A 27651-nucleotide genomic window follows, 5' to 3' on the forward strand; every position below is an offset into this window, starting at 1 on the left:
TCCCACAAGACAGTCAGTTATTTATTAGCCAAAGTTTTTGGTGATTCTGGACTTTATATTTGAAGTGAATTACTTGCTTTTCTATTTTGCCATAGCCTTTTCATATTTTACTATAGAGCAATGTTCTTTGGTTGAACACAGAAAGACCATTAATGCGGTGCTCCTAATATTTGGGAGTCGATTGACTCTGAAATATTTCTACTTCTGGACATCCGGCATAATTTTTGACTCGGGCTTCGGTTGCTATAGTTCCTAACACCTCAAAAGGGAGGTGGGTCTGGGATGGATCTGGGACAAGTAGCAAAGCTACCCCAGCATCAAAATGGGGCAATCCAGAAAGCATATCACCATCTTGCTGCAAGCTGTTGTGACGTAAGAGACAGGACCCCCATGGGAAAGACAAGCTGAACTGGCCTGAGGACTTGGGATTCATGGTAAAAGCCTTGCTTGCCTTTGGAGCCCAGAGAACTGAGTTCTGAAATCTCATACTGTGTTTATCCAAACAACTGCAAGTATTAATAAGAGGTAAACTTAATCGTTTAATATGTACAATTAAAGGGAAAGACAAAAGCAATATAGGTGTCCCTGGGAAGACAGAGCATCTCCTTGAGTTAATTCCCCCAAGAGAATTGCCTCCACTGAAACGTTTTACATCTGTAAAAGATCAGTCACACCTGCGTGCAGTTCCACACCTCAAACCCACTCAGATGTTCTATAAGTATGCTAGCAGCTCTGCGAAATTGGGCGGTTTTTACATCTATCTGTGAGTCCCCCGTCTCCTTGTTCCTCTCCTGGGGAGGTCTGGGGAGGCGGCTCTCAGCCACCGAATGCATCATGCATTTGGTTTTTTGGGTCACACCCGGCAATGCACAGGGGTTACTCCTGGCTCTGCACTCAGGAATTACCCCTGGTGGTGCTTAGGGGACCATATGGGATGCTGGGAATTGAACCCAAGTCTGCTGCATGCAAGGCAAATGCCCTACCCACTGTGCTATTGCTTCAGCTTCCCCACCCCCCACGGTTCTTAAAGTCTAAATATGTAGTATTTGACTCTTTACTGAAAAACAAAAAATGCTGGTCCTTTTCAGATGCAGATGGGGCAACCAGGACAAATTAAGCTTGAAAATGGGTATTTTCCAAACTCCACTAACATGACTTTTCCTCTCGTGCACCTGGGGTGCAGTGTTTCGTAACTGTACAAGCACAAGGAACACTCCACTGCTGCATCTCCCCCAACAACTCTGCCCGGGAGTGCAGCTGCGGGGGAAATACTGTGTCTCACAGGGGGACGTTAAGTCCTTCTGAGAGATTATTAAGATGTTGTTATAGGTTAAGCATTATTTTAATTAATTAATTTTTTTTTGCTTTTTTGGGGTCACACCCGGTGATGCACAGGGGTTACTCCTGGCTCTGCACTCAGGAATTACTCCTGGCGGTGCTCAGGGGACCATATGGGATGCTGGGAATCGAACCCAGGTTGGCTGTGTGCGTGCAAGGCAAACGCCCTACCTGCTGTGCTATCGCTCCAGCCTCTGAATTTATCTTTAATTTAAAAATTAAAAAAATCTCTTTGGGTTACACCAGCGATGCTCTTGGGTGACTCCTGACTCTGCACTCAGGAATTACTCCTGGTGGTGCTTGGGGGACTTGGGACGGGAGGATTAAACCAGGGTCGGATGTGCAAGGCAAACGCCTTCCCCGAGGTGTATTGCTCTGGCCCCGAGGTTGAGCCTTTTTAACCTGTTGATGTTTTGTTGTTGAGATTGGTTGCTTTCTACGATATGTCCCAGTCAATATGGTTTATCAGTGGTGTGGAAATTAAGATGTCACTCCAGGAAGTCCAGAATTTTTTTTTCTTTTTTGGGTCACACCCAGCAATCCTCAGGGGTTACTCCTGGCTTTGCACTCAGGAATCACTCCTGGTGGTGCTCAGGAGACCATATGGGATGCTGGGAATCGAACCCCGCATACAAGGCAAACGGCCTACCCGCTGTGCTATCACTCCCGCCCTCCAGTCCAGAATTTTTAAGGGGGATACATCTGGAGTTAAATTCATAGCTGCATGGTGGCTTTGGGGTGTGGGCATGAGAAGTATGGTGCAGTGTGGGGAGGTAGCCCATCCCGACTTCCGAGAAAAGCCTGGAGATTTCACTCACAAACCCGCATCCCTGATATTTTTAAGAGAATAACTTCTGGGTGAAGCTCAGTCCCAAGACAGGAGCGTGGCTGGGGGCATGGCGGGGATTTTGGAGTGTGGGAGCAATTAGGTGGGCAACTCTCTTCTTCTTGCTCCCTCTCTCCCTCTTCCTCTCTCCACCCTTCCCTCTCCCCTCTGCCTGTCCCCCTCTCCCCCTCCCCCTCGCCCAATGAACCTCTCTCCCTCCTCTCCCTCTCCCTGCTCTGTGCCCCAGCCCCATGTGAAGCCACAGAGGAGCACTGCGCAGAGGCTCACAGGGCTGGCAGTGCAGCAAGGCAGGCCAGCCCAGCCCCACAGTGCCTACACGTGGTGGGTCCCCTGGACCAGGAGTGGGCTGGCTTTGGGACGCCGGCCACTAGAGACAGGGCCCAGCGCGTGTCCACAGGCTCAGGGCTCCAGGGCCACCTGGGCCCACAGACAGGAAGATCTGGCAAGCGAGTTCCCACCCACTGGGTCTGAGAGCAGGAGGGGGGTCACAGAGTCCCCCCAGCACGCCCGCCGGGCCAACGCGGGGACGCAGCCTTGGTTTCCCCCATGCAGTGTGCCTGGGACACCCCCAGGCCAGGAGCTGTTGGCTGGGGGCTGCTTGCGGTGGTCTGGGAGCCCTTCCCCGGACAGCGGGGAGAGGGCAGCCCCCTCGGAGGCGCCCGCTCTCCTGAGCCCTTGGCCTGCAGATACTCTGCACCCCGACAGCAGGGATTTGGCAGGACGTGCCATTGGCCAGCCGGGGCCGGGAGCGGCGTGTGGCCCTGACCAAGGGCGGCTCTACCCCAGGACCCTCTTGGCCGGGTCTTGGCTCCAGGAGCCCGAGACACATGATGAGGGTGCCGGGGCTGGGCACAGAGTGGAGGTGGGCAGGTGTGTGGGTCCTCTGGGATGGGGCCGCTGAGCCTCACTGCCCGGGTGGGCACCAGTGCAGGCACACGCTGGGCCCTGCGGGGTCAGAGGGGAAAGGTCACTGAGGGCTGACCCGGGATCAGAGGCGGCTGCAGGCAGTTGTGTATGTATTGGGCCACGTGGACAGGCTGCAGCCTGTGTGTGGGGGCGTCCCGGGATGTGCGGGGGCACTGACCACTGCTCGGGCAGCAGAGGGCGGGCGGAGGGGCCACACTCCTGTTGGTCAGGGCGCTTGTGGGGAGCCTTGGAGATGCTCCTGGCCTGGTGCTCCCAGCAGAAGCCGCGGGTGTTTGGTGCGGGGGACGGGGACTGCAGAAGCGGCCGCTCCTGGGTCAGGGGCCGGGGCAGGCGGTGGGAGCCCCTCAGCCCTCGTTTGCAAGGGGGGCCCTGCAGGCTAGCTGCCCCTGACCACCCCAGGACCGTGTCTGCAGGGCTGCAGTGCTGGGGCTGACCACTAGGCGGCGGGCTGTGCCCACTGAGCCCGCGCCTTGATGCGCCTGCCTGTCGGAGACCCCCGCCCACGCCCCTACCCCCCCGCCCCCCCCCTCCCCGCCCCAGCTCCTGGTCCCCAGGGAACGTCCTGAGCCCCGTGGTCCCCACACCTGCGCTGGCAGGACGGGGCAGAGGCAGGACCGCTCTGGGGAGAAGAGCAGAGCCGAGGGGCTCAACGGAGGGCCTGGGGGTCCCAGGGGACATCCACCGCGCAGGACCAGAAAGTGGCGTTCTGAACTCGTCTCCTGAACCCCCGTCCCAGAGCCCTCGTGATGCAGAGCAGCAGTGGCAGGTCTCCTGTTCCTATGCTATTCCCAAGTTCTTTAATATTGTCAAGAATAAAATGTTGAGGGGCTGGAGGATAGCACAGCAGGTAGGGCGTTTGCCTTGCAAGTGGCCCACCCGGGTTCAAATCCTGTTAAAAATAAAAAGAAAAAGCGCGGGCGAGGGAAGGGACGCCTCACCGCACCGAGCCAGGCACAGGGCCTAGGGCAGCAGCTGTCTCTCCCGCCACCCGAGTTCGGTAGCCTCCGGCCGCTTCCCCCACCCCGGGGAGGTTGATGGCGAAGATGTGGCAGGCGAAGGAAGGAACGGAGCCATGATGGTTGGTCTCACTTGCAGTTTATTCCAGTCTTCCCTCTATACACTCTCCGTCCTCTACACCTTTCCGCCCCTATACACTTTCCGCCCCCTCACCTTCTCTCTAAACCCCTTTTATTGATCATGGCCCTTCCAAAGGGCGCAATACATTGACGTCACCAAAAGCACCAAAAGATCTTACAGGAAGAACATTGAGGCAACATAATTCTCTTGTATCTGCAGGCCTGCTAATTTAGGCCCCCGGAAAGAAGATACAAAAACAAAAGGGAAGCCTTCTTTGGGCTGAAAGCACTCGGATTTACATCCCAAAGACCAGGCTGGGCTGCAGCCTGGAATCTACAATGTCAAATCAAACCTGGCTAGCACCTTAGATCTGCGGGGTCAAAGATCAGCTAGGTTTCTGTGACAAAAGGTTTCTGTGACAAAACTCCAGAAGGCAGCTGGAAAAGGGGAAATATTCCAACATCTCCCCCCTTTTTGTTTAGAACAGATTTTAACCATAAAATAAAATGCTAGGCACAAAAAGTTCAATAACACTAGCAGAACACCTATTCTCTAGGACAGATAGGCTTTCAGCAGGACCCATCCAAGGATGAAATCCCAAGGTTGTGTTTCTCCTCTCCTTGTCAGACAAACATATAAGCATTCACAATATTAATCATTTTGTATGGGCATAGCAAGAGATGCATTAAACTTTTAGAATTGCTCTCCGGGAGTCACCTCGATCTCAGACTACAGCGCTCAGGCCAGATTAGTCTTTCCTAGCCCTAGCAGGGCCCTGTCTCGTCGTTGCTTTTGGATCATGACATGACATCCCATGACCAAGCTCTTAACATATAGTTAAGCATTAGGCGCTTTGACCAGGCCCATCTCGATGCCAGGGTAGCACACAACTTACCGCTTGCCCTGGGTCCTTCTTCGTCCCACGTTGGGACCCTGCCTTTTAGAGGGCTAGGAACTGAGGGTAACCAAGGCTACAGTCAAGAAAGCAGATGCCCGGGAATTAATAATATTCAAAGCCAATTAAATCCCAATTGCAAAGGCATAATATTAAATGTCTTCCTTTGTCCATACAAAAAGACATGGCTATAAACTAAACTATTCAAAAGACAGGAAGAGAGGAGAAAGACAATATCTCACTCATACATATAAAATCATAGATTTAACTCATCAAAAATACTTTGCCATATAACTGAAAACCCAATACCAGAAGGATAGTTATTACAGGTACTATGAATTTACAAATCCATTATTCTAACTGTTCATATATATATTATATGCTAACAAATGATTCTTAACATTACCCCATAAAAATTCAGTCAAATTTTACAACATGAGTGTTATACAAAATATGGTTCCCTGAGCACCGCCAGGGGGGATTCCTGAGTGCATGAGCCAGGAGTAACCCTTGTGCATCGCCAGGTGTGACCCAAAAAGAAAAAGAAAAACAAGAATAAAATGTTGAATAATAAAGGTGCCCAGACTCAGTTGGTCAGTAGGAAAACGTTCTGAAGGTAGACGAGGAGAGGAAAGGAGCTCCCCGAGCGGGCGGGACTAGCGCAGGACTACGGCGACTAGGGCTCTTTTTGTTGGATTCTACGGCAAGACCAGGTCTTTGTGTTAAAGGGAATGCAGGGGAGTTAAAGGGTTTCCTGTAGACCCATATTTGTATATACATGTATATTGGCTTTTTGGGTCACACCCAGCAATGCTCAGGGGCTACTCCTGGCTCTGCACTCAGGAATTGTTCCTGGTGGTGCTTGGGGGACCATATGGGATGCTGGGAATCGAACCCGGGTCAGCCCCATGCAAGGCAAACGCCCTACCCATTGTACTATTGCTCCAGCACCAACACTTTTATATTTTTTAATTTTATTTTCATAGAATTGTTCATGGACTAGCGCGATAACACAGCAGGTAGGGCGTTTGCTTTGCACGTGGCTGACCCGGGTTTGATTCCTCCGTCCTTCTTGGAGATCCGGGCAAGCTACCTAGAGTATCTCGCCCACACAACAGAGCCTGTCAAGCTACCTGTGGTGTATTCGATATGCCAAAAACAGTAGCAAGTCTCACAATGGAGACGTTACTGGTGCCTGCTCCAGTGCTACAAAGTTGTTCACAGTAATTGATTACATTCAATATTTCAACACCAATCCTACCACCATTACACCTTCCCACCATCATTATTTTAAATTTTCCCACCACCACCCAAGCCTACTCCAAAGGCAGATGCTAAATAATTTATTTTGTTTTGCTTGTTCTGAATAATTGACTAAAAATGATCCAAAAAGTTTTCCTTAGAGAAAAGTGTGTGAAAATTGTTGTATTTCATCTTGGAGCCATTAAGCCCTTGGATTAGAGATCACTACCGTGTTGGCTGCTGACTTTGGGGTCCGGAGGCATCTCTGCAGCGTGCTGCTCTCTTCCAAGATTCATTTGTGAGTCTCTGGATCGTGGCCATTAATGTGCTTAAATGACTCTCAGAGGCAGTTCTTGGGTGTGGCAGTCAGGAAATGAGACACACAGGGAGATGGGAGGAGGGACCCATCCCCGACTCCCCGAAGCCTGGAGGTTTCAGTCGTGGGTCCCGCAGGCCTGGGCTTTTCAGCAGATTCACTCTCCTGCGTGGGGGCTCAGGGCAAGCGCATGAAGGTCGGCGTGAGTGTGGCGGCAACTGGGTTCTGGAGGTTTGCGGCTGCCGGGACGCCTTTGGGGCGGGTAGAGGGACACACTTGCCCCCCTCCGAGGTGCCCTGGTGAAATCAGCCTGGCGTGGGGTCCAGAGACATCTCTGCGGCGTGCTGCTCTCTTCCGAGATTCAGATTGCGAGTCTCTGTAGACCCTTTGAAATGAAAACTGGGCTCTGGGCAGGTGTTCCAGAGGACACCGAGGATCCAGCAGACCCTGGCCTGGCGGTTTGTCTTAGATGCTGCCCCTTAGTTAGCCTCCCTGTGAGTCTAAGCTCCGGGGCAGAATTTGGTGATGGACAATTATTAACTGTTCATCAGAAAAACCCAGGAATTCGCAGGAAGTAAAAAAAAATGGGACTGGGGGCCGGATCGATAGCACAGAGGGTAGGGCGTTTGCCTTGCACGCGGTCGACCCGGGTTCGATCCCCGGCATCCCATATGGTCCCCCAAGCACTGCCAGGAGTAATTCCTGAGTGCAGAGCCAGGAGTAACCCCTGTGCATCGCTGGGTGTGACCCAAAAAGAAAAAAAAAGGGACTGTTCACAACAGCTGTCAAGGGTAAACTGAGGCCTCCTCTCCACACAGAGCGCCTGACTTTGGCCTCTGTCTGGTCTCTGGTGAGGGAGCAGGGTGCTGGGGGCAGGAGCGGCTGGGGCGGGGCCGTGCTGGGAAACGGCCACCGAGCAGGGCTGACCCAGGGCAGCAGAGGAAACAGCTGTGTGCCTGGGAGTGGACCTCGGTCCTCGGCCATTGTCTGCTGGCCTGGACTCTAGTCCCAGGACGCGAGAGGTGGCCTTTGCCCTGTATTGCGGGGCGCCGGACCCCCAGAGATTCTGCAGCCTGGAACCACAGGAGCAGCTGCCCGAGGTCGGAGGGAGTGGGAGGAAGTGACAAGGAGCCGGGATGGGAACTTGGCCATGGGCTTAGCTCCGGGCAGGTGGAGGGGGACGACTTGGGCTTTGGGTCAGGTGCCCAGGGACAGACTCACCCACAGGAATGGAGCACTGGGAAGGGAGTGACCCAGTGAACCTAAGCTACCTGAGGCTATGTTTTCCTACACACCTGGATCACGCAAAGGGAAGGTGGCGGGTGATTCACAGCAGCTCCCGCGGGAACAGGGCCGGCGGGAAGTTCCCGGTGCAGACCTCAGAGCAGTGTGTGTGGGAGCTGTGGCCACACTGCCACTCGGGATGGATGGAGGGAGACCCCATGGCCGCCTCAGGGCAGCCCGCCCCAGCGTGACACCGTGGGATGTGGCGGCCAGAGGTGGCCACTGTCCCCCCAGTGCCCAGCATAGAGACAAGAGAGTGGGGGCACCCCAGCCGTGGGAACAGCCCAGACACCCACTGGACGTGGTGACTGGACAGGTGGCAGGTTCTGTGCTGACCGTGGGGCACCCTGTGGTGCCGGGGGTCCCTGTGCTTTGTGCACCCACCACGGAGGGGTCTGGGCTCTGGACCAGGGGCCGGAATGTTCTGGGTTTGCAGGTGGCTGCACAGTGTGTGTGTGTGTGTGTGTGTGTGTGTGTGTGTGTGTGTGTGTGTGTGCTGGCCTTCGGCCCATGTGACTGGGCGGAGGAGGGGCAGGGCTGTCACGGGGCATGCTCAGGACTTGCTCTCTTGGGACCATCCCACCACAACCGGAGGCTGGGCACTACCCCAGGCTGCAGGGGGAGGCGCCCCTGGCCCCACCCGGATGTTGCCTTTGGCGGTGGCAGGGCTGAGTGTTTGGGACGGGCTGGGACCGTAAAGGTCAGGCTGAGGGCTGGGCCATCTCCCCCTTACTCCTGTTCCCAGCCCCGCCGGCCACATCTTTGGAGGCTCCAGGGGGGTCCCCGTCTCCCGCAGACGGGCAGGCAGAGCCGGGAGGGTGGTGAGGACGGCTTGGGGGTCGGGGCTGGGCAAGGGTTCTACCCGAGGGTCCTGCCCCACCCCCTGCCCCCACCCCCCGTGGGTACACGGAGAAGCAGGAACACGGCCCAGGCACAGGGACAGCAGACAGGGTGGGGGCAGGGCGAGAGTCTGGGTCACCCCAAAGAGGCCAAGTCCTGCAGTTGGGGAGATACTACACGCCACAGCCGGTGGTGTTCAGGGCCCGGCTGCTCTGCTCGGGGTGCTCCTGGCATCCCGTAAGGCACCATACGGGATGCCGGGGTGGAGCGGGCTTGGCCGTGTGTGAGTGAGCTCCTCAGCTGCTGAACGACTCTCCCGCCTGGATATTTCCTTTACATTGTAAACCTGTGATGCCCTGAGGGAGGGCCTCGGAGGGGGCAGAGCATGGGGGGGGGCCCAGCCGCCCCTCCCTGAGCTTCTCACCCCCAGAGCCACGGCCCCGAGCATGGCAGCCTGCGCGGGCAGCTCTGGCACACTGTCCTGTGTGGACTGTGGCCCGGCTGGGCCCCGGGCCAACGAGGGGCCCCTCTGGTCCCCTCCCCTGGGGCTCTGGGGCTGGGGCCTGGGGTCCAGAGTCCACCTGCGCCCATACGTGTAGGATAACATGAATTTGTCCTTCCCACCTTGCCACAGGAAGCTTAGGTTTATTTGGGTTACTCCCATCACAGTGCTCCCATTCCTCTGTGTTTATTTGTAGCTTCTTTCTTTATGCTCTGTTGACTTGTAAATATTGTTTTCCTCTTCTCCTTAAGTCTTCTGCAAAGTTTATTCAGAGCAATGTCCTTTTTGTATGGGCACAGGAAGACAGTAAATGCTATGCTTTTGTAACCAGGGAGTTAATTGACTCTCAGTGATATTTACCTCCTGGGCATCTGTTCTCTCAACTTAAGCCTCAGTTGCCCTTACTTCCTAGCTCCCCCAAAGCTGGGTCCTAATGGGGGACTGGATGGACCCGGGGCAAAAGGTGAGTTATGTGCTACCCTGGCATCGAGATGGGCCTGGCCAAAGTGCCTAATGCTTAACTATAAGTTAAGAGCTTGGACACGCACAGCTGCTGTCATGATCCAAAAAGTAATAATTAGATTCGGACCCTGCTAGGGTTAGGAAAGATTAATCTGGCCTGAGCACTGTAGTCCGAGTCTGTGGCAAGATGGTCCCAGGATTGCCACCCTACAAGCCTCAGTGTATCTCTTACTGTGTCCACACAAAAGTAACTAGTATTAAGATGTTAATTAAGATGGTAGGAGAAAAGGAATACCCCCAGGTGGAGTTTCTGCCCTGGAGCCTGGTGGGCAGGCAGGAAGGACTTTCTCATGTTGATTTTGCTACCAGAGGGTGAGGGGTGGAGAGACCAGAGGGAGAGAGGCAGAGTCCAGAGAGCTGGGATCTAGGAAGGAAGAGTGTGTGAGATGGGAGAGACGAGAGGTTGAATAAATGGCAATGAATCAGCAACCAGCTTGGTCCTCGTTCTTCCTTCGCCTGCCCATCGCCAACAGCTGTGCTGATCCTGTCCATACACTGCGGCTCGAGAGCACTGAATGCAGGCGGTGAGAGAGAGCCGCCCGGAGAGCCCGCAAACACACATTGTACCATGTGCGTATTTTTTTGTTTTTTGGGGTCACTCCTGGCTCATGCACTCAGGAATCACTCCTGGCGGTGCTCGGGGGACCATATGGGATGCTGGGATTCGAAACTGGGTCGGCCGCGTGCAAGGCAAACCACCTACCCGCTGTGCTATCACTCCAGCCCCGAGTGGGTACTTTTCACACATAGGGATGTCCCCAGCCGGACTGCCCGGGCCTTGGCGAGGTTAGGGCTGCGCCCACGAGACTGAGCAGTGGTGCTGGGGTTCCTAGAAGCACCGTGGGGGCCGGGCCGGGCCGGGTCCTTCTCCGAAGCCTGTGAGTTTCCTGCTGCCTCTCCCTCTTCCGCGAGCTCCCAGGGCTGGCAGCCCCTCAGCGGTGCCTTCAGGCAGGGGCTGGGGGCAGCGGCTCGGCCCCAACCCTGCCTCTCCCCGACGCCCCACCCCTGCTGGTGATCCCTTCCGGGGGCAGGTGGCCTCTGCCCCCCCAGGAGTCCTGCATGCTCTGTGCTCGGGGCCAGGTCCAGTGGGGCACGGGGGAGTGTATGTGGTGCCAAGGGTCAAACCCTGGTCAGCTGCATGCGGGCCAGGAGGGGCACCTGCTCCCACCCCTGCCCGCCTTGGGAGGAGGGCCCAACCCTGTGTCTCTCTGTGCTCTGGGGCCTCGCTCCCTCCCAGAAGCTCCTCTGGGCAGCTGGCCTGAGGCTGGGGGCCGAGGTGGGGCTGAGGGTGAGGGTTGGGCTCCCTGCACGTAGTGGCAGCCTTTCCCCTCCTGGGCTGCCCCTCCTGCTCCCCCCTTCCTAGGGCCTGGTTCCCCAGGGGCCCCGCCCCCTCCGGCCGTGCCTAGCTCTGGATGGGAACGCTGAGTTCTTCCCCTTCCCTCCCTTCACCTGCGGTGCAGACAGGCTGTCATTTCCTCTGCACACAAGCAAACACTGAGCTGGGCTACACCTACTTCATGTCCATGCCAACAGCCCCAGGCCTCTTGCTGTACTGTGCCCTCAAGCCAGCCCCCAACCTTGCCCCCGTGTGACCCAGGCACCGGGGGACCCAAATGGACCAAGATCACCCTCTCTCCTCCTGTCCTTCCCCGTCAGTCTAGCTCTACTGTTCCACTAGCACTGACAGAGTGACGAATGCCTTTGGCCTCACTTCTGTGTGGATTGGGTGGGGGCTGCTGCAGGGCCCGTCCATCCCCAGATGCCTCTGCACTCCCTGTGGTTGAATTCTCCACACTGGGGACCACAGCCTCTCCTGCACGCGGTAGCCAGCTTCGTGCCGGATGTGCCAGGTGTGCCCAGACATGCCCAGCTGTGTCCAGGTACACCAGGTATGCTAGGTATGTCCAGGTATGCCCAGGTGTGCCAGGTGTGCCCAGGTATGCCCAGGTATGCCAGGTGTGTCCAGATATATCAGATATACCAGGTATACCAGGTGTGCCCAGGTATGTCAGGTGTGCCGAGGTATACCAGGTGTGCCAGGTGTGCCCAGATATACCAGGTGTGCCAGGTATGTTCAGGTGTACCAGGTATGTCCAGGTGTGCCCAGGTATGCCAGGTGTACCAGATGTGCCCAGGTATGCCAGGTATGCCCAGGTGTGCCAGGTATGTCCAGGTGTGCCCAGATATATCAGATATACCAGGTGTGCCCAGGTATACCAGGTGTGCCAGGTGTGCCCAGATATACCAGGTGTGCCAGGTATGTTCAGGTGTACCAGGTATGTCCAGGTGTGCCCAGATATGCCAGGTGTACCAGATGTGCCCAGATATGCCAGGTATGCCCAGGTATGCTAGGTATGTCCAGGTGTGCCAGGTGTACCAGATGTGCCCAGGTATGCCAGGTATGCCCAGGTGTGCCAGGTATGCCCTGGTGTGCCCAGGTATGCCAGGTGTGCCCAGATGTATAAGATATACCAGGTGTGCCCAGGTATGCCAGGTGTGCCAGGTGTGCCCAGGTATACCAGGTATGCTAGGTATGCCCAGGTGTGCCAGGTGTGCCCAGATATGCCCAGGTGTACCAGATGTGCCCAGATATGCCAGGTATGCCCAGGTATGCTAGGTATGCCCAGGTGTGCCAGGTATGTCCAGGTGTGCCCAGGTATGCCAGGTGTGCCAGATGTGCCCAGATATGTCAGGTATGCCCAAGTGTGCCAGGTATGTCCAGGTGTGCCCAGGTATGCCAGGTGTGCCCAGGTATGCCCAGGTGTGCCAGATGTGCCCAGATATGTCAGGTATGCCAGGTGTGCCCAGGTATGTCCAGGTGTGCCCAGGTATGCCCAGGTGTGCCCAGGTATACCAGGTGTGTCCAAGTGTGCGAGGTGTGCCCAGGTGTGCAGGTGGCACCTGGCACCATGTTCTGGATGCACAGTGCCTTTGGGCCATTAAGAGCAGACACTTTGGGGCTTGGTTGGTGGGCTTGAGTGATGGCCTCTGTTCCCGCTCACCCTGGCGCACTTAGGGGCCCAGCGGCCAGTCTGGGTGACCCTGGCCAGGCAGGCAAGGTGGGCCCCCAGGGCTCCCTGCTTTCAGACCCTTGGAGCCAGCTCCCGACTGCGGACCCGGGGACATGGCCTCTCTGCCCCAGCAACCCCCCGCAGTGACCCTGGGCCTGCTGGAGTCAGTGCTCGGCTGTTGGTGGGCGCGCTCTCCCACAGGGCCTGGGGGAGCTTCCCTCCTGCTCGATTTCCCTGCACTCCTCTCCGGCTCTCCTCCGGCCTCTGGGCCAACTGGACCAGCAGCTGGGCACAAGGGCCCGAGGAGGTGGTGCCCGGGGCTCGGGTCTGTCGTGGCTACAGGGCGGGCGATGCTCAGGGAACTGTGTGGGGCTGCAGCCTCAGGCCCGAGTGCTCCGGCCATCGGTGTCTGGGGCTTCCTCCCTGCGGGGTCCGCCTTCTCTCCTGAGCCCTGCGGAGTCTGAGGCCCACCGGCCTGCCCCTGTTCCCCCCCTCTCACACAGCAGTTCCCCAGTGTCCAGGGCCCTGAGCCCTGGCCTTGCTCCCGCCGCTGCCGGAAAGGTCAGTGGGCCTGCCCGCCCCGCCCCCCCACCCCTCCGTCCGTTACACCCCCAGCCTGTCACCTGTCACAGGCTGCCTGAGTGCGGGGGTGGGGGGCGTCACCCGGTCCCGAGAGGCCCCGGGAGTGTATGGAGGGTCTCGGAGCCTCGGGCAGCAGTACTGCTGTGGGGAGACGGCGGGGGCCCAGGGGCCGGGCGGGCGGGGCCCTGATTTTGAGCTTGAGGTCCCAGAGCGGGGAGGGAGGGAACCTCTGCCCTGGGCGGCCCGTGCTGTGGAGACAGGGCTGAGCCCATGTCAGGGGACCCTGGGTGGCCGGAAGAATCGGTTCCCTGTCCCCACCTCAGCGGCCTGCCAGCTCCACCCAGTCCACGAAAGGTCCCGAAGGAGGAGGGGCGGGACAGGCAGGGGACAGGGGTGAGCCCCGAGTGGGCGTGCCGGCCCGGCCACTGGCTTGGATAAAGGTGGCCCTGCAGCCTGGCCCCTGCTCAGCTCCCACCGCCGCTCCCAGCATGCAGGCCCTCCTCCTCGCCCTCTCTCTCGGCCTGGGGGCCGCGCTGCCTCCCCAGCGCCCCCCGTCCGTCCAGGACCCAGATGTGAGGCCCACGTGGACGGAGAGGGGGGCCTGGGTCACCTCAGACCCCAGGGAGGGTCTGGGCTGGGAAGGTGCTGCGGGAGGGGCCAGGGGAGCCGGGAGCCGGGGGCTGGGAGCTGGGGGACGGGGGCCAGGGGGACGGGGGCCAGGGGGACGGGGTCAGGAGCAGAGGCCGCCCTGGTACGGCAGCTCCCGGGCTAGGCAGGGCAGAGACTGCAAGGTCCCCTTTTCCAGATCCGGGGGAAGTGGTACATCAAGGCACTCGTGGGCACTGGGTTCCAGCTCCCGAAGGTGGTCCCCGTCGTCTTCCGGCCCCTGGGGAGCGGCACCCTGCAGGCCTCCCTCACATACAGGTGACACCGTGGGCTGTGCGGGGTCGACTTCCCCAGTGTGGGGGTCCCTGGGTGCCCCTGGAGTGCCTCACGCCGGCCCCGCCGCAGGGCCCACGGCCAGTGCCGGCAGCTGAACATCACCTTCGAGAAAGCAGCCGAGCCTGGCAGATACAGCTACCGTGAGTCCCCTGGGCCCCATGTCCCCGGGCCCCCGTCCCCACAGCTCTTATCCCTCCTGCGGGACCCTTGTCCTGTCCTGACAGGGCAGGACACGGGCCCCTGGGTTGTCCCGTGCTGGGGCTCAGCTTGGGGGCCCAAGAGGACAGCCGCGGAGTGTCACTGAGCCCCAGCTTGTGCCCAGTCGGGGGTCTGAGTACCCTGCAGGTGGAGGGGACGCCGGCGGGGGACCACGTGGTGTTTTACAGCGAGAGTCTCATCCACGGCAAACGCCACAGATTAGCCAAGCTCATGGGTGAGTTTCGGGGGTCCCAGCCTGCTTGGGAGCTCCCTGGGGTCGGCAGGGCCAGCCCAGGGATCTCGGGGCCACCAGCTGTGCCGAGAGCCCCGAGCCCTGTGGCCCCGTTCCCGCCTCACTCCCGGGTCACTGTCCCCGGAAGGCCCCGTCCCCACTGGCCGGGCTCTGCTGCCCTCCCTGCAGGTCGGACCCTGGCGGAAAGCCCCATCGCCCTGGAGGCCTTTAAGGAATTCGTGCGGCGCAAAGGCTTCCGGGAGGAGCAGATCTACTGGCCGGCCCAGGAGGGTGAGGCAGCCCCGCCCTGCCGTGCCAGCACCCTGGGGTCCCTGCTCCGGCCGGCCTGTGCAGACCCTCTCTCTGCTTCTCTCCCCGGCGTCTCTAGGGAGCTGCAGCCCCGAGAGGTCCCTCAGGGCTGAAGCCACCAGGGGCCTGGCCAGGGACAGCACGTGCAAGTGCCCCAGGAGGCACACCGGGGCCCACCCGACGCCCACGCCGGCCGACCTTCCGACTGTGCCCATGTCCAGCCCCCAGGCCCCTCGGGACTAGGACCTGCGTCCCCACCCCCCAGCAGGCTGCTGCCCGGGACCTGAGGGGAGGACAGGAGGACCCTGCCCCCCCAGCCGCGGCTGTCCCGCCCCCATAAAGAGTTTCCGCACACCTGGACTCGTGGTTTCCGCTGGTCGTGGGTCCCTGGGCGGGGTGGGCTGCGGCTGGGGCAGGAGGCGGCAGGAGCATGAGCGAGGCCCAGGTGGGCGCCAACCCTGAGGCGGGGGCACTGGGGCCTGGTGGCCATGGCCGGTGGGGCGGGCGCCTGAGCCCCCAGTCTGGGCACCGCCGCCCCGGGCCCTCAGCAGAAGCTGCCGCTGACCCCTGGCTCTGTGCTCACTCTCCTGGCAGGACCTGGGGCACCCCATGAGGGGCCAGAGACGAGCCTCACAGGCTGTGTGCAGGGTCAGCACCTTCCCCGCACGCCTCGGCCTTCGGGGCGGGGGGATGCGCAGGCCCAGAGCGAGGGAAGCCCCCAGTGGTCTCCAGGCCCCCTGGCCTTGGGCTCTGCCCACAGGGTGCCAGGGTGTGAACTGCCGTGCCCTGCAGCTCCCCTGGCACTGTCGGCGAGGGCACGGCCCAGGGAGCAAGGGGGCGAGTGCAGCCTCTGGCACGCCTCAGCATGCGGCTGTTCGGAGCTGGGACGGTCGACGGCTCTCGTGGCTCTCTGCCCTTCTCCACCGTGGCTCGGTGATTCACGTCCACGTTCCCACCAAGGCGTCTCTGGAAAGACCGTGGCGTTGTCCAGACATGATGTCGCCTCTAGTCCCTTCCTCCCTCCTCCCAGATGAGGCCAAGGAGTGTGGCTAGGAAGTCCTCAGGGTCCACCCCTCAGAGGCACAAACCCCAAGGCGAGCACCTCTGGAGTACCAGCCGGGAGACGCCATGGCTGGAGTCCGCAGGCGAAAGAACACGTGACTCAAAGGGCGAGGGGCTGCCTGGGGGCCAGGGTCCCGAACATAAGGATTGCCTCAAAGCTGTGAGCGAGCGTGTGTGTGTGTGTGTGTGTGTGTGTGTGTGTGTGTGTGTAGGAGTGCACCTTGCAGGACTGAGGGAGCTGTGTCCTCATCCAGGATGACTGTGTGCTGTGTCTACACCAGAATGACTGTTGAGTGGTGTTACATTCAGGATGACTGTTGAGCTGTGTCTACACCCAGGACAACTGTGTGAGCTGTGTCTACACCCGCATGACTGCTGAGCTGTGTCTACACAGGAATGACTGTGTGAGCTGTGTCTACACCTGGGATGATTGTGTGAGTTCTGTCTACACCCGGGATGACTGTGTGAGTTGTGTCTACACCGGGATGACTGTGTGAGCTGTGACTACACCCGGGATGACTGTGTGAGCTGTGTCTACACCGGGATGACTGTGTGAGCTGTGTCTACACCTGGGATGACTGCTGAGCTGTGACTACACCCGGGATGACTGTTGAGCTGTGTCTACACTGGGATGGCAGTCAGCAGGTGTCTACACCCGGGATGACTGTTGAGCTGTGTCTACACCACATGACTGTTGAGCTGTGTCTACACCAGGATGGCAGTCAGCAGGTGTGCATAGCAGGGCTGTGCACAGGTGCTGGGGCTGTGGAGACGACTCTGGTGTGTGAGCCCCGTTGCTTTGTCCTCCACAGTCTGGGGCTGCCGGGCTCCCTGGTGTGACCCACGGGCCCGGCCCTGGGCACCGCCGTCCCCCGCCCCTCTGACCCGTCATTGCTCAAGACCCAACCCAGAAGTGTCCCCGTGGCTTCCAGGAACCCGGGAACAGGCCGCCGCTGTGTGGCAGGAGGAAGCCCCCGGGCCCAGGGCGGTCAGGGGCTTCCGAGAACCGCGGGGGAGCCCAGTCGCCTATAAAAGGCCCCGGGCCGCTGCTCGGCCTCACTCACTGTCCGGTGCAGACCCAGCGCAGCCATGAAGTGTGTCCTGCTCGCCCTGGCCCTTGTGTGTGGCATCCAGGCCACCACCATCCCCCAGGCCATGAAGAACCTGGACATCTCCAAGGTCAGCTGGTCAGCTCGAAGGTCAACTGAGCCCCCGGCCCCCACACCTCGCCCTGCCGCCGACCCCTGTCCCCGCACTGGGCCCAGACACCCTGGCCTGGGGGCTGCTGGTCAGGGTTCCTGGCGGGCGCCTGTCCCCTGAGCTGTGTGTCCTCAGCCCCTCTCCCCGGTCAGATGGGGTCCCTGCCAGTCTCTGACCCTGTCTCCCGCCGAAGACACGCCCTGCAGGGTGTGGGCACCCCACCCTGCTGGGGTGTCCCGGCTTGGAGACCCTCCTTCACCCAGGGCTGGGGTGTCCCTCCTTGCCAGCCCCCTAAGGGAGCTGTGCTGGGTACGTGGGGCGCTGTCCTGCTCTCGCTGAGCTCCTGTCCTCCTCAGATGGCCGGGACCTGGCACACCGTGGCCATGATGACCACAGACACTGCCCTCCTGGCCTCCGAGACCACCCCCCTGCGTATGTTTGTCAAGGAGCTGAGCATCACCCCCAAGGGCCTGGAGATCACCGTGAACCAGCGGTGGGTGTGGCTGTGCGCGTGGCGGTGCCAGCCTTACTCCGGGGGGTGCCGAGAGCAGGGCCTGCAGCCCCCCTGTTGGGCCTTCCCAGTGCCCCTTGAGTTGGGGGGGGTGGGACAGCCGGGGTCACGCCCTCGCGCCTTTCAGGAAGAACGGCCAGTGTGTGGAGAAGAAGATTGTCGCGGAGAAAACCGACATGGAGGCCAGGTTCAAGATCCACTGTGAGTGCAGGGCCGGGTGAGGCCGGAGTGTGGCCCCAGCTACCCGTCCTCACTGCCCGCGTTCCCCCAGACCTGCAGCAGGACGAGATGTTCGTGATGGATTTTGACAACCAGGACCACCTGATCTTCTGCATGGAGAAGACCATGGACACCCAGAGCTTGACCTGCCAGTACCTGAGTGCGTGCCCAGGGCTGGGGGACGCGGGGCTCCCGTGGGGGTCAGAAGGAGGGAGGGGGGCCTGGGGTGTGCACCTGAGCCCCGTCACAGAGCAGGCAGCAGGTCCTGGGGTCAGGGAGGCCGGGAGCAGGCCCCGGAGCCACCCCGCGGGCCCTTCCCGAGTCCCTGTGGGCCTCTCAAGGCTCCTGAGCCTCACTGTGGCCCCACAGCCCGGACCCCGAGCCCCAACCAGGACAAGGTGATGGAGAAGTTCAACAGCGTCCTCAAGGCTAAGTCTGTGCGCCCCACGATGGTTCTGGACTTCACCCAGACGATGAGTGAGCACTGCCCAGGGGAGGCATGGCGGCCCTGGGGTCCCGGGGGGGGCAGGCTCCGGCTGACCTGGCCCTTCTCTGCAGTGCCCTGCCGTGCCTAGGTGAACCGCCAGCATTGCCTTGGGTATGTCCCGCCCCACCAGCTTCCTGGGCGCTTCCTCGGGGCCCCTGGGCCTGGCCAGGACCCTCGCCCTGCCCGGCTCTGGGTGCTGGGGGGTGGTCGTGCTCGTGGCGTCTCCGGCTGCATTGTTGGAGTCCGACTGCGCCTCACGCCGTCCCACGCTCCACCCAGTGACCCAGAGTCCGAATGTCTGTTCCCACAGGACAGCCCGCGCCTGCTGCTGCCCCGAGCCCCCACCCCCTCCCAGTTCTAAATAAAGCCTGTCACCCACCTGTGCCCTTGGCGTGTCTCACTGGGGGGGCTCGGCCTGGGGGAAGTGCGGGGCGGCCGGGGGCTCCTCTCAGCTTAGGGGGGAACCAGAGAATCAAACTCAGACTGAGCAGGCGAGGGACACCGGCCATGTCCAGGAATGAGGTGTGAGCAGGGGACAGATGCCCCCAGTGACCCCTGACCCTGAGCCACAGATGGTGACCCCTGGTCTGAGTCATAGATGTGACCCCTGACCCCCAGTCACAGATGGTGATCCCATACTCACAGACGGTGACCCTGACCCCAAGTCATAGGTGGTGACCCCTGACCCCAGTCACAGATGGTGACCCCTGACCCCAAGTCATAGGTGGTGACCCGACCCCCAGTCACAGATGCTGACCCCACTCTGATCACCAAGAGTGACTCTGTTCCTGCCGACCCTGATAGACTAGGGCCTGGCGGTGTCAGAGGCGAGAGGCGGGAGGCAGACAGAGTCCTGGGGCCCGATGAGGCAGACAGCCCGACGGACAGACGGACTGACGACAGACAGACTGACGGCTGTGCCTCTGGGCCAGGCACAGCAGGACATGGCAGGGGCCCAGCTTCAGGCACCAGCCAGACCCCTCACAGCTGCACGGGAGAAGAAATAAAAGGTTCCCGAAAGAGTCGAGAGTGACCCATTTCATCAATTTACCTGTGTGTATTGGACCCTCTCTGCCTGGTCCAGTGAAACCCACTTGATCATGATACATAATAATTTTGTATATTGTTGGATTCCATTTGGGAATTCTAAGATTTCGTTGAGGGATTTTGTCCCAATGTTCATCAGAGCTATGGTCTGTGCCTTTCGTTTTTCTGTAATAACTGCTTTTGGCATTCAGGTAAATGGCCTCGGCGGGCTGTGAGGGGGCTCTCCTGGGCTGTGTGATTCTGGAGTTGCTCAAGGGCGAAGGGACACGACCCTCTTTGGTGCAGGGCGGACCTCGGCAGTCAGCCTACACGGACCAGGGGTTTTCCTTTGCGGAGATTTGTAATTTCTGTTTTAATTTCCCTCCATGTGATGGGCCTGTTCATATTTTCTACTTCTCAGATCAATCCTGGGGGTTTGTAGGATTCTAAAAATGTATCCTATTATTTTAAGTTTCAGGCTTGGTAGCCTGAATTTGTTCACAGTAGTCTCTTATGAGCTTTGTTTTTATTATTTTAAAATTAATTAATTTTGGAGCCACACCTGGTGGTGCTCAGGGCTTACTCCTGCCTCTGCACTCAGTGGCCATTCCTGGTGGCCCTTGGGGGAGCAGAGGTGGTGCCGGGCAGCAAGCCCCGGCCAGCTGTGTGTAAGGCCAGCTGTACTGTCACTCCGGCCCTCCTATGCGCTCTTGGATTTCCGGCGTGTCCACGTGATTCCTCTTCTTTCGTCTCTGACCCTCTTTATTGCCTCTTGTCCCCTGCAGAGTCCTGTCCAGCAGATCTGCCAATCTTGGCTCGAATAACCAGCTCCTGGTTTCGCTGGCCCTGTGCATTCCTTTCTTCTTTCCTCCCTTTTTCTTGGTGGGGGCACACCTGGCAACGCTCAGGGGTTACTCCTGGCGCTGCTCTGGGAACCGTATCGGGTGATGGGGATCAGAGCCCCGGGCTGACCACGCCAGGCCAGCGCCCTCCCCACCAGACTAGTTCCCCAGCCCTGTTTTCTGTGTCATGACTCACATGTCTGATTTCGCTCCAACCTGTGTCATCTCTGTCTTCCCCTCACTTGGGGCTCACTCGCACTCCTCCCTCTGTTCCCACACTGCGCGGGGTTGCCGGTCTGAGCCTGCTCGTGGGGCGGGGCGGGAGCTGGGCGTCCCCAGCGTGGCTGTGCCAAGCCCCAGGGCTCCTGGAAGCTCCTGTCTTCATTCTTGTTTGTTTCGAGGCATCTTTATTTCTTCTTCCCCCTCGCAGCTATAGGGAGCTGGACTGTCTCTGATTCTTGCCCTTTTAATTACAGCCTGTCTTGGTGGCGCTTTGTTTGCTTTGTTTACTTCGCCTGGCACCCTTGGGTCTCCTGGTTCAGTGCGCCAATTTCCTTCGTCAGGTTGGGGAAATTCTTTCTCAAGTTTTTCCAATTATTTCTCAGCTGTCTGAGTTCATCATGTTGACCAAGACCATCCATGGTAACTCACAGTTCCAGAAGGCCGAACCTAAACGCTGGACATGGGAATCTCCCAGTGGACAGTTCCACAACGAAATTGACCACATCATATCCAATCGAAGGTTTTGCCTGACCAATGTCACTGTTGTCCCAAAATTCCAAACGGAATCGGACCACCGTCTTCTTCATGCAAAATTCTACTTCACAGAGTGGGGAGAAAGGACTGCAAAGTTTAAGTTTAAGAAGAGAACTCCCAGAATGAACACCAACTGGGAGCTCTTTGGCACTATTGCAGCAACGTGAGAAGATGCCACCGTTGACAATATCAACAAGGAATACCATCGACTGGTTCAGCACGTCCATGACTGCGTGAAGACTGCTGAGAGTAGGAAAGCCACAAACAGATGCCTGTCTTTGGAAACTCTCGAGCCCATTTGCCAATGTGGTTTGGCACGAGCCTCAGGCAACCACAAGCTAACATCTGAACTCGCAAAGCTGTGCAGAGAAGCAATAAAGGAAGACCTCAGAGAGAGAAGAGCAGCAGTGTTGGCCGATGTGGCAGAAGCCAGGAAAAGTATTCGCAACGCTCCCCTGTCCTTTGCCAACTACAAGACCAGGATGACTGCCCTTCGATGTCCTGGTGGATCTATCACATCTTCCAGAAGGGCAATGGAGAGGATTATTCATGACTTCTACTCAGATCTCTTCGACAGCCATGTCCACCTGCCCACATACCAAGTTCCGCAGGATGGATATGTCGTTCCCAACGTTCTCCCTTCCGAAATCCAACACGCCATTTCGTCAGTAAAGAAGCATACAGCACCCGGTCCAGACAAGGTCAGACCCGAACACCTGAAGAATCTGCCGCCAGTACTCATCAATACACTGGCTCAGCTCTTCACTCGCTACCTGTCCCTATGCAAGTTTCCGTCCCAGAGGAAAACCAGCAGGACCGTTCTGTTGTACAAGAAGGGAGACATCCACGACATCGGCAACTATCACCCAATCTGTCTGCTGTCTGTTGTCTACAAGCTGTTCACTCGAGTCATCCTGAATAGAATAGGCAGAACACTAGATGAAGGGCAACCATGGGAGCAAGCCGGGTTCCAAAAAGGATTCAGCATGATCAATCATATCCACACAGTGACCAAACTCATTGAAGTTTCACGAGAGTTCAAGGTGCTGCTCTGTCTAACGTTCATTGATTTAAAGAAGGGCTTCGATTCTGTTGAGATTGAAGCAATCATTGAAGCCCTAACCAAACAGGGCGTTCAAACTCAGTATCAAGATCCTTCGTGAGCTGTATTATGGATTCACCACCCAGATCTCACTATTCTACAAGGTAGTGATCATTGACGTAAAGAGAGGGTTTGGCAGGGTGACATCATTTCACCGAAACTCTTCAGTGCCACCCTCGAGAATGTCATGCGACGAATAGAATGGGAGAGAATGGGAATGAAGATAGACGGTCGGCAACTATACCACCTCCGCTTTGCTGATGACATCGTTCTCATAACACCAAACATTAGCCAAGCGGCACAAATCCTGAGAGCCCGCAAACACACATCGTACCGCGTGCGTATTTTTTACAGTCCTGGACAAACACAATGATCTCTCAGTATCTGTATTGCAAACCGTAATGCACAAAAGGAGAGAGAGAAGAGGAGGAGGGCCTGCCACAGAGGGAGGTGGGGTTGGGTGGGAGGGAAGCAGGGGACACTGGTGGTGGGAAATGTGCACTGATAGAGGGGTGGATGCTGGATCATTGTATGACTGAAGCCCAATCACGAACAGCTTTATAAGGGTCTATCATGGATATTCAATTTTTTTTTTGCTTTTGCTTTTTGGGTCACACCCGACGATGCTCAGGGATTAATCCTGGCTTTGCGCTCAGGAATCACTCCCGGCGGTGCTCAGGGGACCATATGGGATGCTGGGAATCGAACCCGGGTTGGCTGTGTGCAAGGCAAATGCACTACCCACTATAATATTGCTCCAGCCACTCAATAAAAATATTTTAAAAAATAAAAAATTTTTAAAAAAGAAAGCGAGGCTCTGGGTGGGGCTTCAGGGGAGGGGGAGACAGCTCGACGATGCTTGCTGCCTGGCCAGTCCCTTGCTCTCCTGCTGACGGTTGCAGGCTGCTCTCTTTCTAGCTACTGAGGTTGCAGGCGTAGGCCCCTGAGTTGAGAGCTCCGTGTGCCTGGATGTTCTTCAGACCCCTTTATTTTTTATTTATTTATTTATTTGCTTTTAGGGTCACACCCAGCGATGCGATGCACAGGGGTTACTCCTGGCTTTGCACTCAGGAATTACTCCTGGCAGTGCTTGGGGGACCATATGGGATGCTGGGAATTGAACCTGGGTCAGCCGCGTGCAAGGCAAACCCCCTACCTGCTGTGCTATCGCTCCGGCCCCTCTTCAGACCCCTTTAAGCTATACCTGCATACTTTTGTTTTGTTTTGGCTTTTTGGGTCACAACCAGCGATACTCAGGGGTTACTCTGGCTCTGCACTCAGGAATCACTCCTGGTGGTGCTGGAGGGACCATATGGGATGCTGGGGATTGAACCCCGGTTCGCTGCGTGCAAGGCAAACGCCCTCCCCGCTGTGCTATCACTCCGGTCCTAGTGCTTTTAACACCTTTGTCCCACTTAATTCTGTTAGGGCGCGGATCGAGATCTCCCTATAATGACAAAGAGACTCCAGAGACTGCAAACAGCAAGCAGGGTTTATTGAAAGACTGGCTAGCCAGGGTCCAGCCGCCTACGCGGACACACAGGTCCAGCAGGTTGGGCAAAGACCCCGAGCTTCTCCAAAGGAGATCTTATATAGGCCTTCCCCGGCCATTACAGCAGAGCCCACGCATTTCATAGCCAATAGATTTGTAATATTACAAACTTTCTTAACCAATCCATTTAAAAGGACATCACTCCTTAGCCTATGGTTTTAGAGATCAGTATTCGCGCCAATATTCAGGAATGTACCGGTTCTGGGGGCAGTCCTGGGTCTTGTGACATGGGTCTTGTGATATGGGTCCTGTGACATGGGTTTTGTGAGAAGCATCTGGTTATCTGGTCTGACCACCACCCTTCTTGCGACCCGGGGTGCCTGTATCCGAATTCCTTGCTCAGGGGCAGAAAATCAAGTTATTCTGCAATGCGGGCTCCTGTAAAAAGAGTTTTGAGAAAGCTAAATGGATTCCTGTGGTCTGTTCTGGGCCAGTTCCTCACAAATTCAATTCAAATGTTTCTAGTTTTACTAATGAAATGGACCCACTTGCTAATTTTATAAATGTTAGATATGGTTAGTTCCTTTCTTTCCCACTTTATTTGAATACTTTGGTTTACAAGGTTGTTCGTGCTGATTTGTTGCAGGCATTCAGTATTCCAACCCCAGTCCTACCACAGTACACATCCCCTTCATTTTCCCAACAGTCTCCATTTACCCATCCACCTCTCAATGTAGCAGGCCTCCAGTAATTTATTTTATATTTCTTGCTGCCACTAAATGCCTAATGAAATGATCAAAAAATACTTCAGTTAAAGGAAATTTGTGACAATTGTTGTTTCTCCCTGGGGGGCCGTAAGCCCTAGCGGGAGGGTTGATTGCTGAGCTGCGGCCAGCCCAGCGGGGCCTCCTGTGTCAATGCTTCTGTGAGCGGAGCCCAGCTGGATTCTACGTTACATTCCCACCCACTCTGCTGTGCCTCTACTGGGGCGTCAGCGTTGTGGAGTTTGGAGATGCCAGAAAATCCAGAATATTCCCCCGGGCAGTAAGCTTCCGTGGCGGGGCCGGGACTCGTGCCTGGCTGCCGGGTCTCCCGAGCACGGGAGGTCGCCCACCCGACTGAGAAGGCCGGAGTTTTCAGCCAAGAAACTGGTGTACTTGAAATTTCCGTCAGCCTGACCTCTGTGGAGCTCGCCTGGGGCGGCAGAGTCTGACCGAGGGCCCGGACCTGTCGGCTTCTGCCAGGTGTCTGGGACCTTCCCTGTACCCTTTCGCTCCTGCTTTCTGTTTGAGTGCGATTGTGATAAAAGAGCGTTTTGTCTGGCTGATCCTTTCACACCTGGCAGGGGTCCCCAGTGGCTCTTGCTCTGTTCTGTTACCCGCTCCGCTCTGGGGGTGCTCCTGGGCCAGTGCTCACGGGACCACACATGCTGGGCTTGAACCAGGCCTCCAGCCTGCTGAGTCCCCCCTCCAGCTCACTTTTAGATTTTTGCAAACTTGATTTATGGCCCACAATCCCGTCTCTCTTCAGCAAAGGTGGCGTGATCCTGTGGGCGGCGGGCGCCAGCCAGGCGCCAGCAGGCCAGGTCTCGGGGACTTTCTGTTCTCTTCCTGCTTGCTTGTGCCCAGTTTCGGGGCCACACCGGCTGTCCCGGGGCTTGCCCTGGCTCCGTGCTCAGAGATCACTCGGAAGGAGTCGGGGGCCCTGTGCCGCCCTCTGGCCCTCTCCGGAACCTCTTCTCCTCTCAGTCTCCTCGCTGACCCCGGGAGGGGCCACTCTCCGCCCCCAGCCGCGCGTGGTGTCTGCCTGGGGCCGAGTCTCTGTCTTCAGCTGCGTCCCCGGCACTTGCTGCTGCGCAAGTATTGCTTCCCGAGGGCCGGTTGTGCCCCTAATTCCTCTCCTCCTTTACTGTTGTTTGTTGTGAGGCCGGGCTTGGACGTGCTCTGCCGTGGCCCTCGCATACCTGCTCGGTGGGGATCACGCTCATTCCACTGTGGTGCTTACAGTGCTCTGGTCACAGTGCTCACGGGGCCTGGCATGTCTCTGGTTGCAGTGCCCACTGTCTGTGTGTGTTGGAGTTGGGGGGAGTCACACGCTTTTTGCTATGTTTTGGCTACGCCTGGTGGTGCTCAGGAATCATCCCTGGTGGGGTTTGGGGTGCCAGACTCAGGCAAGGCAAGTGCCCTCCCTGCTGGTCTATGGCTCCTGCCCCTGGTCACACACTTCAGCTGCGTGACTGCACCCACCAGGCTTGTAGATTAAACCCCGGGCCAGAGGCAGCGAAGGCCGCAGACTCTGGAGGTGCCAGGAGCCAGTTCTCAGTTCACAGGGAAGGCAGGTGCCTGACCACTGAGCCACCTCTGAGCCTCATCGTCAGACTGTTTTGTTTTGTGTTGGGGCCACACCTGGCAGTGCTCGAGCCTTACACCTGTGCTCAGGAATCACTTCTGGAGAGCTTGGGGCGCCTGCTGGGGTGCTGGGGATGGAACCTGGGCCACTCGTGTGCAGGGAAAGCACCTGCGCTCTGTACTAGTCCCAACCACTGTGAGATTTTTTGTTTTTGCTTTTGGGCCACACTCTGATATTCAGGGGTCACCCTTGACTCTGCATTCAGGAATCACTCCTGGTGGTGCTTGGGGACTACATGGGGTGCCAGGGGCCGGAGCCCAGTCGGCCGTGTGCAAGAAAAGTGTCCTCCCCACTGGACTATTGCTCCAGCCCCAATCATTAGATTTTCATACACTTGAGAAGCTTTTGTGTTTTCCTTTTCTACGAAGAATAGAATCATTTCCTTGTTTATCGTGTTCTTGGTATTTTTTCTGTCACTTTATAGAGCTTGTTTACCAGAATACTTGAAATCCTCCGAGAAGACGCTTCCATCAGTTTAAATGAACCCTTCACACTTTTGTCTTCTCTTATTGGTCTGTGAGACCTTGTGAAGTGATTTCCAACCTTTGTGTCTATGGCTTCAGGTGCCACTTATCCTGGCAGGCCCTCTGCCGGGCATCTGGCCAGTCAGTCTCAGCCTCCAGATGTCCTTGGGTACTGGCCTGGTGAGAGTGCCCCGTGGGTCTCTGAGCCATGCCACACCTGCCGCTCCACAGGCTGACATCTTCATGGATAGTTGTTTTACCTTTTATTTACTTTTTAATGCAGGAGCTGTATTACGAATTCACCACCAGGATCCCACCATTCTACAAGGTAGTGATCATTGACGTAAAGAGAGGGTTCGGCAGGGTGACACCATTTCACCGAAACTCTTCAGTGCCACCCTCGAGAACGTCATGAGACAACTGGAATGGGAAGGAATGGGAGTGAAGATAGACGGTCGGCAACTACACCATCTTCGCTTTGCTGATGGCATTGTTCTAATAACCAAACATTAGCCAAGTGGCACAAATGCTGGCCGACTTCGACCGTGAGTGTGGAAAGGTCAGACTGCAGCTGAATCTCAGCAAAACAATGTTCATGAAAAATGAACTAGTCCCTGACATTCCATTTGCTCTCAATGGAACGAACATCTCCGAATGCAGCAGCTATGTGTACCTGGGTTGAGAACTCAACATGAGGAAAGACTTGGTGCCAGAACTGTGCAGGAGGAAGAGAGCAGCGTGGAACGCCTTCAAGAGTGTCGAAGAAGTGGTTAAGTAGTTAAGTGGTTAAGAGTGCCTCTGGCTCCAGGCACATCTTTTTGACTCCACCGTTCTTCCTGCACTAACACACGTCTCAGAGACCTGGGTCCTACACAAATAGAATGAGAATGCTATTCGTTGTTATTCGGGTGTCCCAAAGAGGAATCGAAAGAGCTTTGCTTGGAGTATCACATTTCACTCAAGTGAGAGAAGGAATCTGGAGTTCCGACCTCCGTCGACAGTCAAGAATCATGGATG

At 57.3% G+C, this 27651-nt stretch overlaps 2 protein-coding genes across 2 annotated transcripts; both read left to right on the plus strand.

Moving 5' to 3' along the window:
- Nucleotides 1-11652: 11652 nt before the first annotated feature.
- Nucleotides 11653-15307, plus strand: LOC129400862 (odorant-binding protein 2b-like). Its single transcript, XM_055123995.1, has 6 exons — nt 11653-11679; nt 14189-14307; nt 14395-14465; nt 14648-14758; nt 14945-15046; nt 15144-15307. Exons 1-6 carry the CDS (start codon nt 11653-11655, stop codon nt 15305-15307), a joined length of 594 nt encoding a protein of 197 aa, XP_054979970.1.
- A 1908-nt stretch (nt 15308-17215) lies between these two features.
- LOC129400863 (beta-lactoglobulin-like) lies at nt 17216-18631 on the plus strand. Its single transcript, XM_055123997.1, has 6 exons — nt 17216-17305; nt 17683-17819; nt 17965-18038; nt 18109-18216; nt 18426-18533; nt 18615-18631. Exons 1-6 carry the CDS (start codon nt 17216-17218, stop codon nt 18629-18631), a joined length of 534 nt encoding a protein of 177 aa, XP_054979972.1.
- The last annotated feature ends 9020 nt before the right edge of the window (nt 18632-27651 follow it).

Source organism: Sorex araneus, chromosome 1, assembly GCF_027595985.1.
Source record: "Sorex araneus isolate mSorAra2 chromosome 1, mSorAra2.pri, whole genome shotgun sequence".
In the NCBI taxonomy this organism is placed as follows: domain Eukaryota; kingdom Metazoa; phylum Chordata; class Mammalia; order Eulipotyphla; family Soricidae; genus Sorex; species Sorex araneus.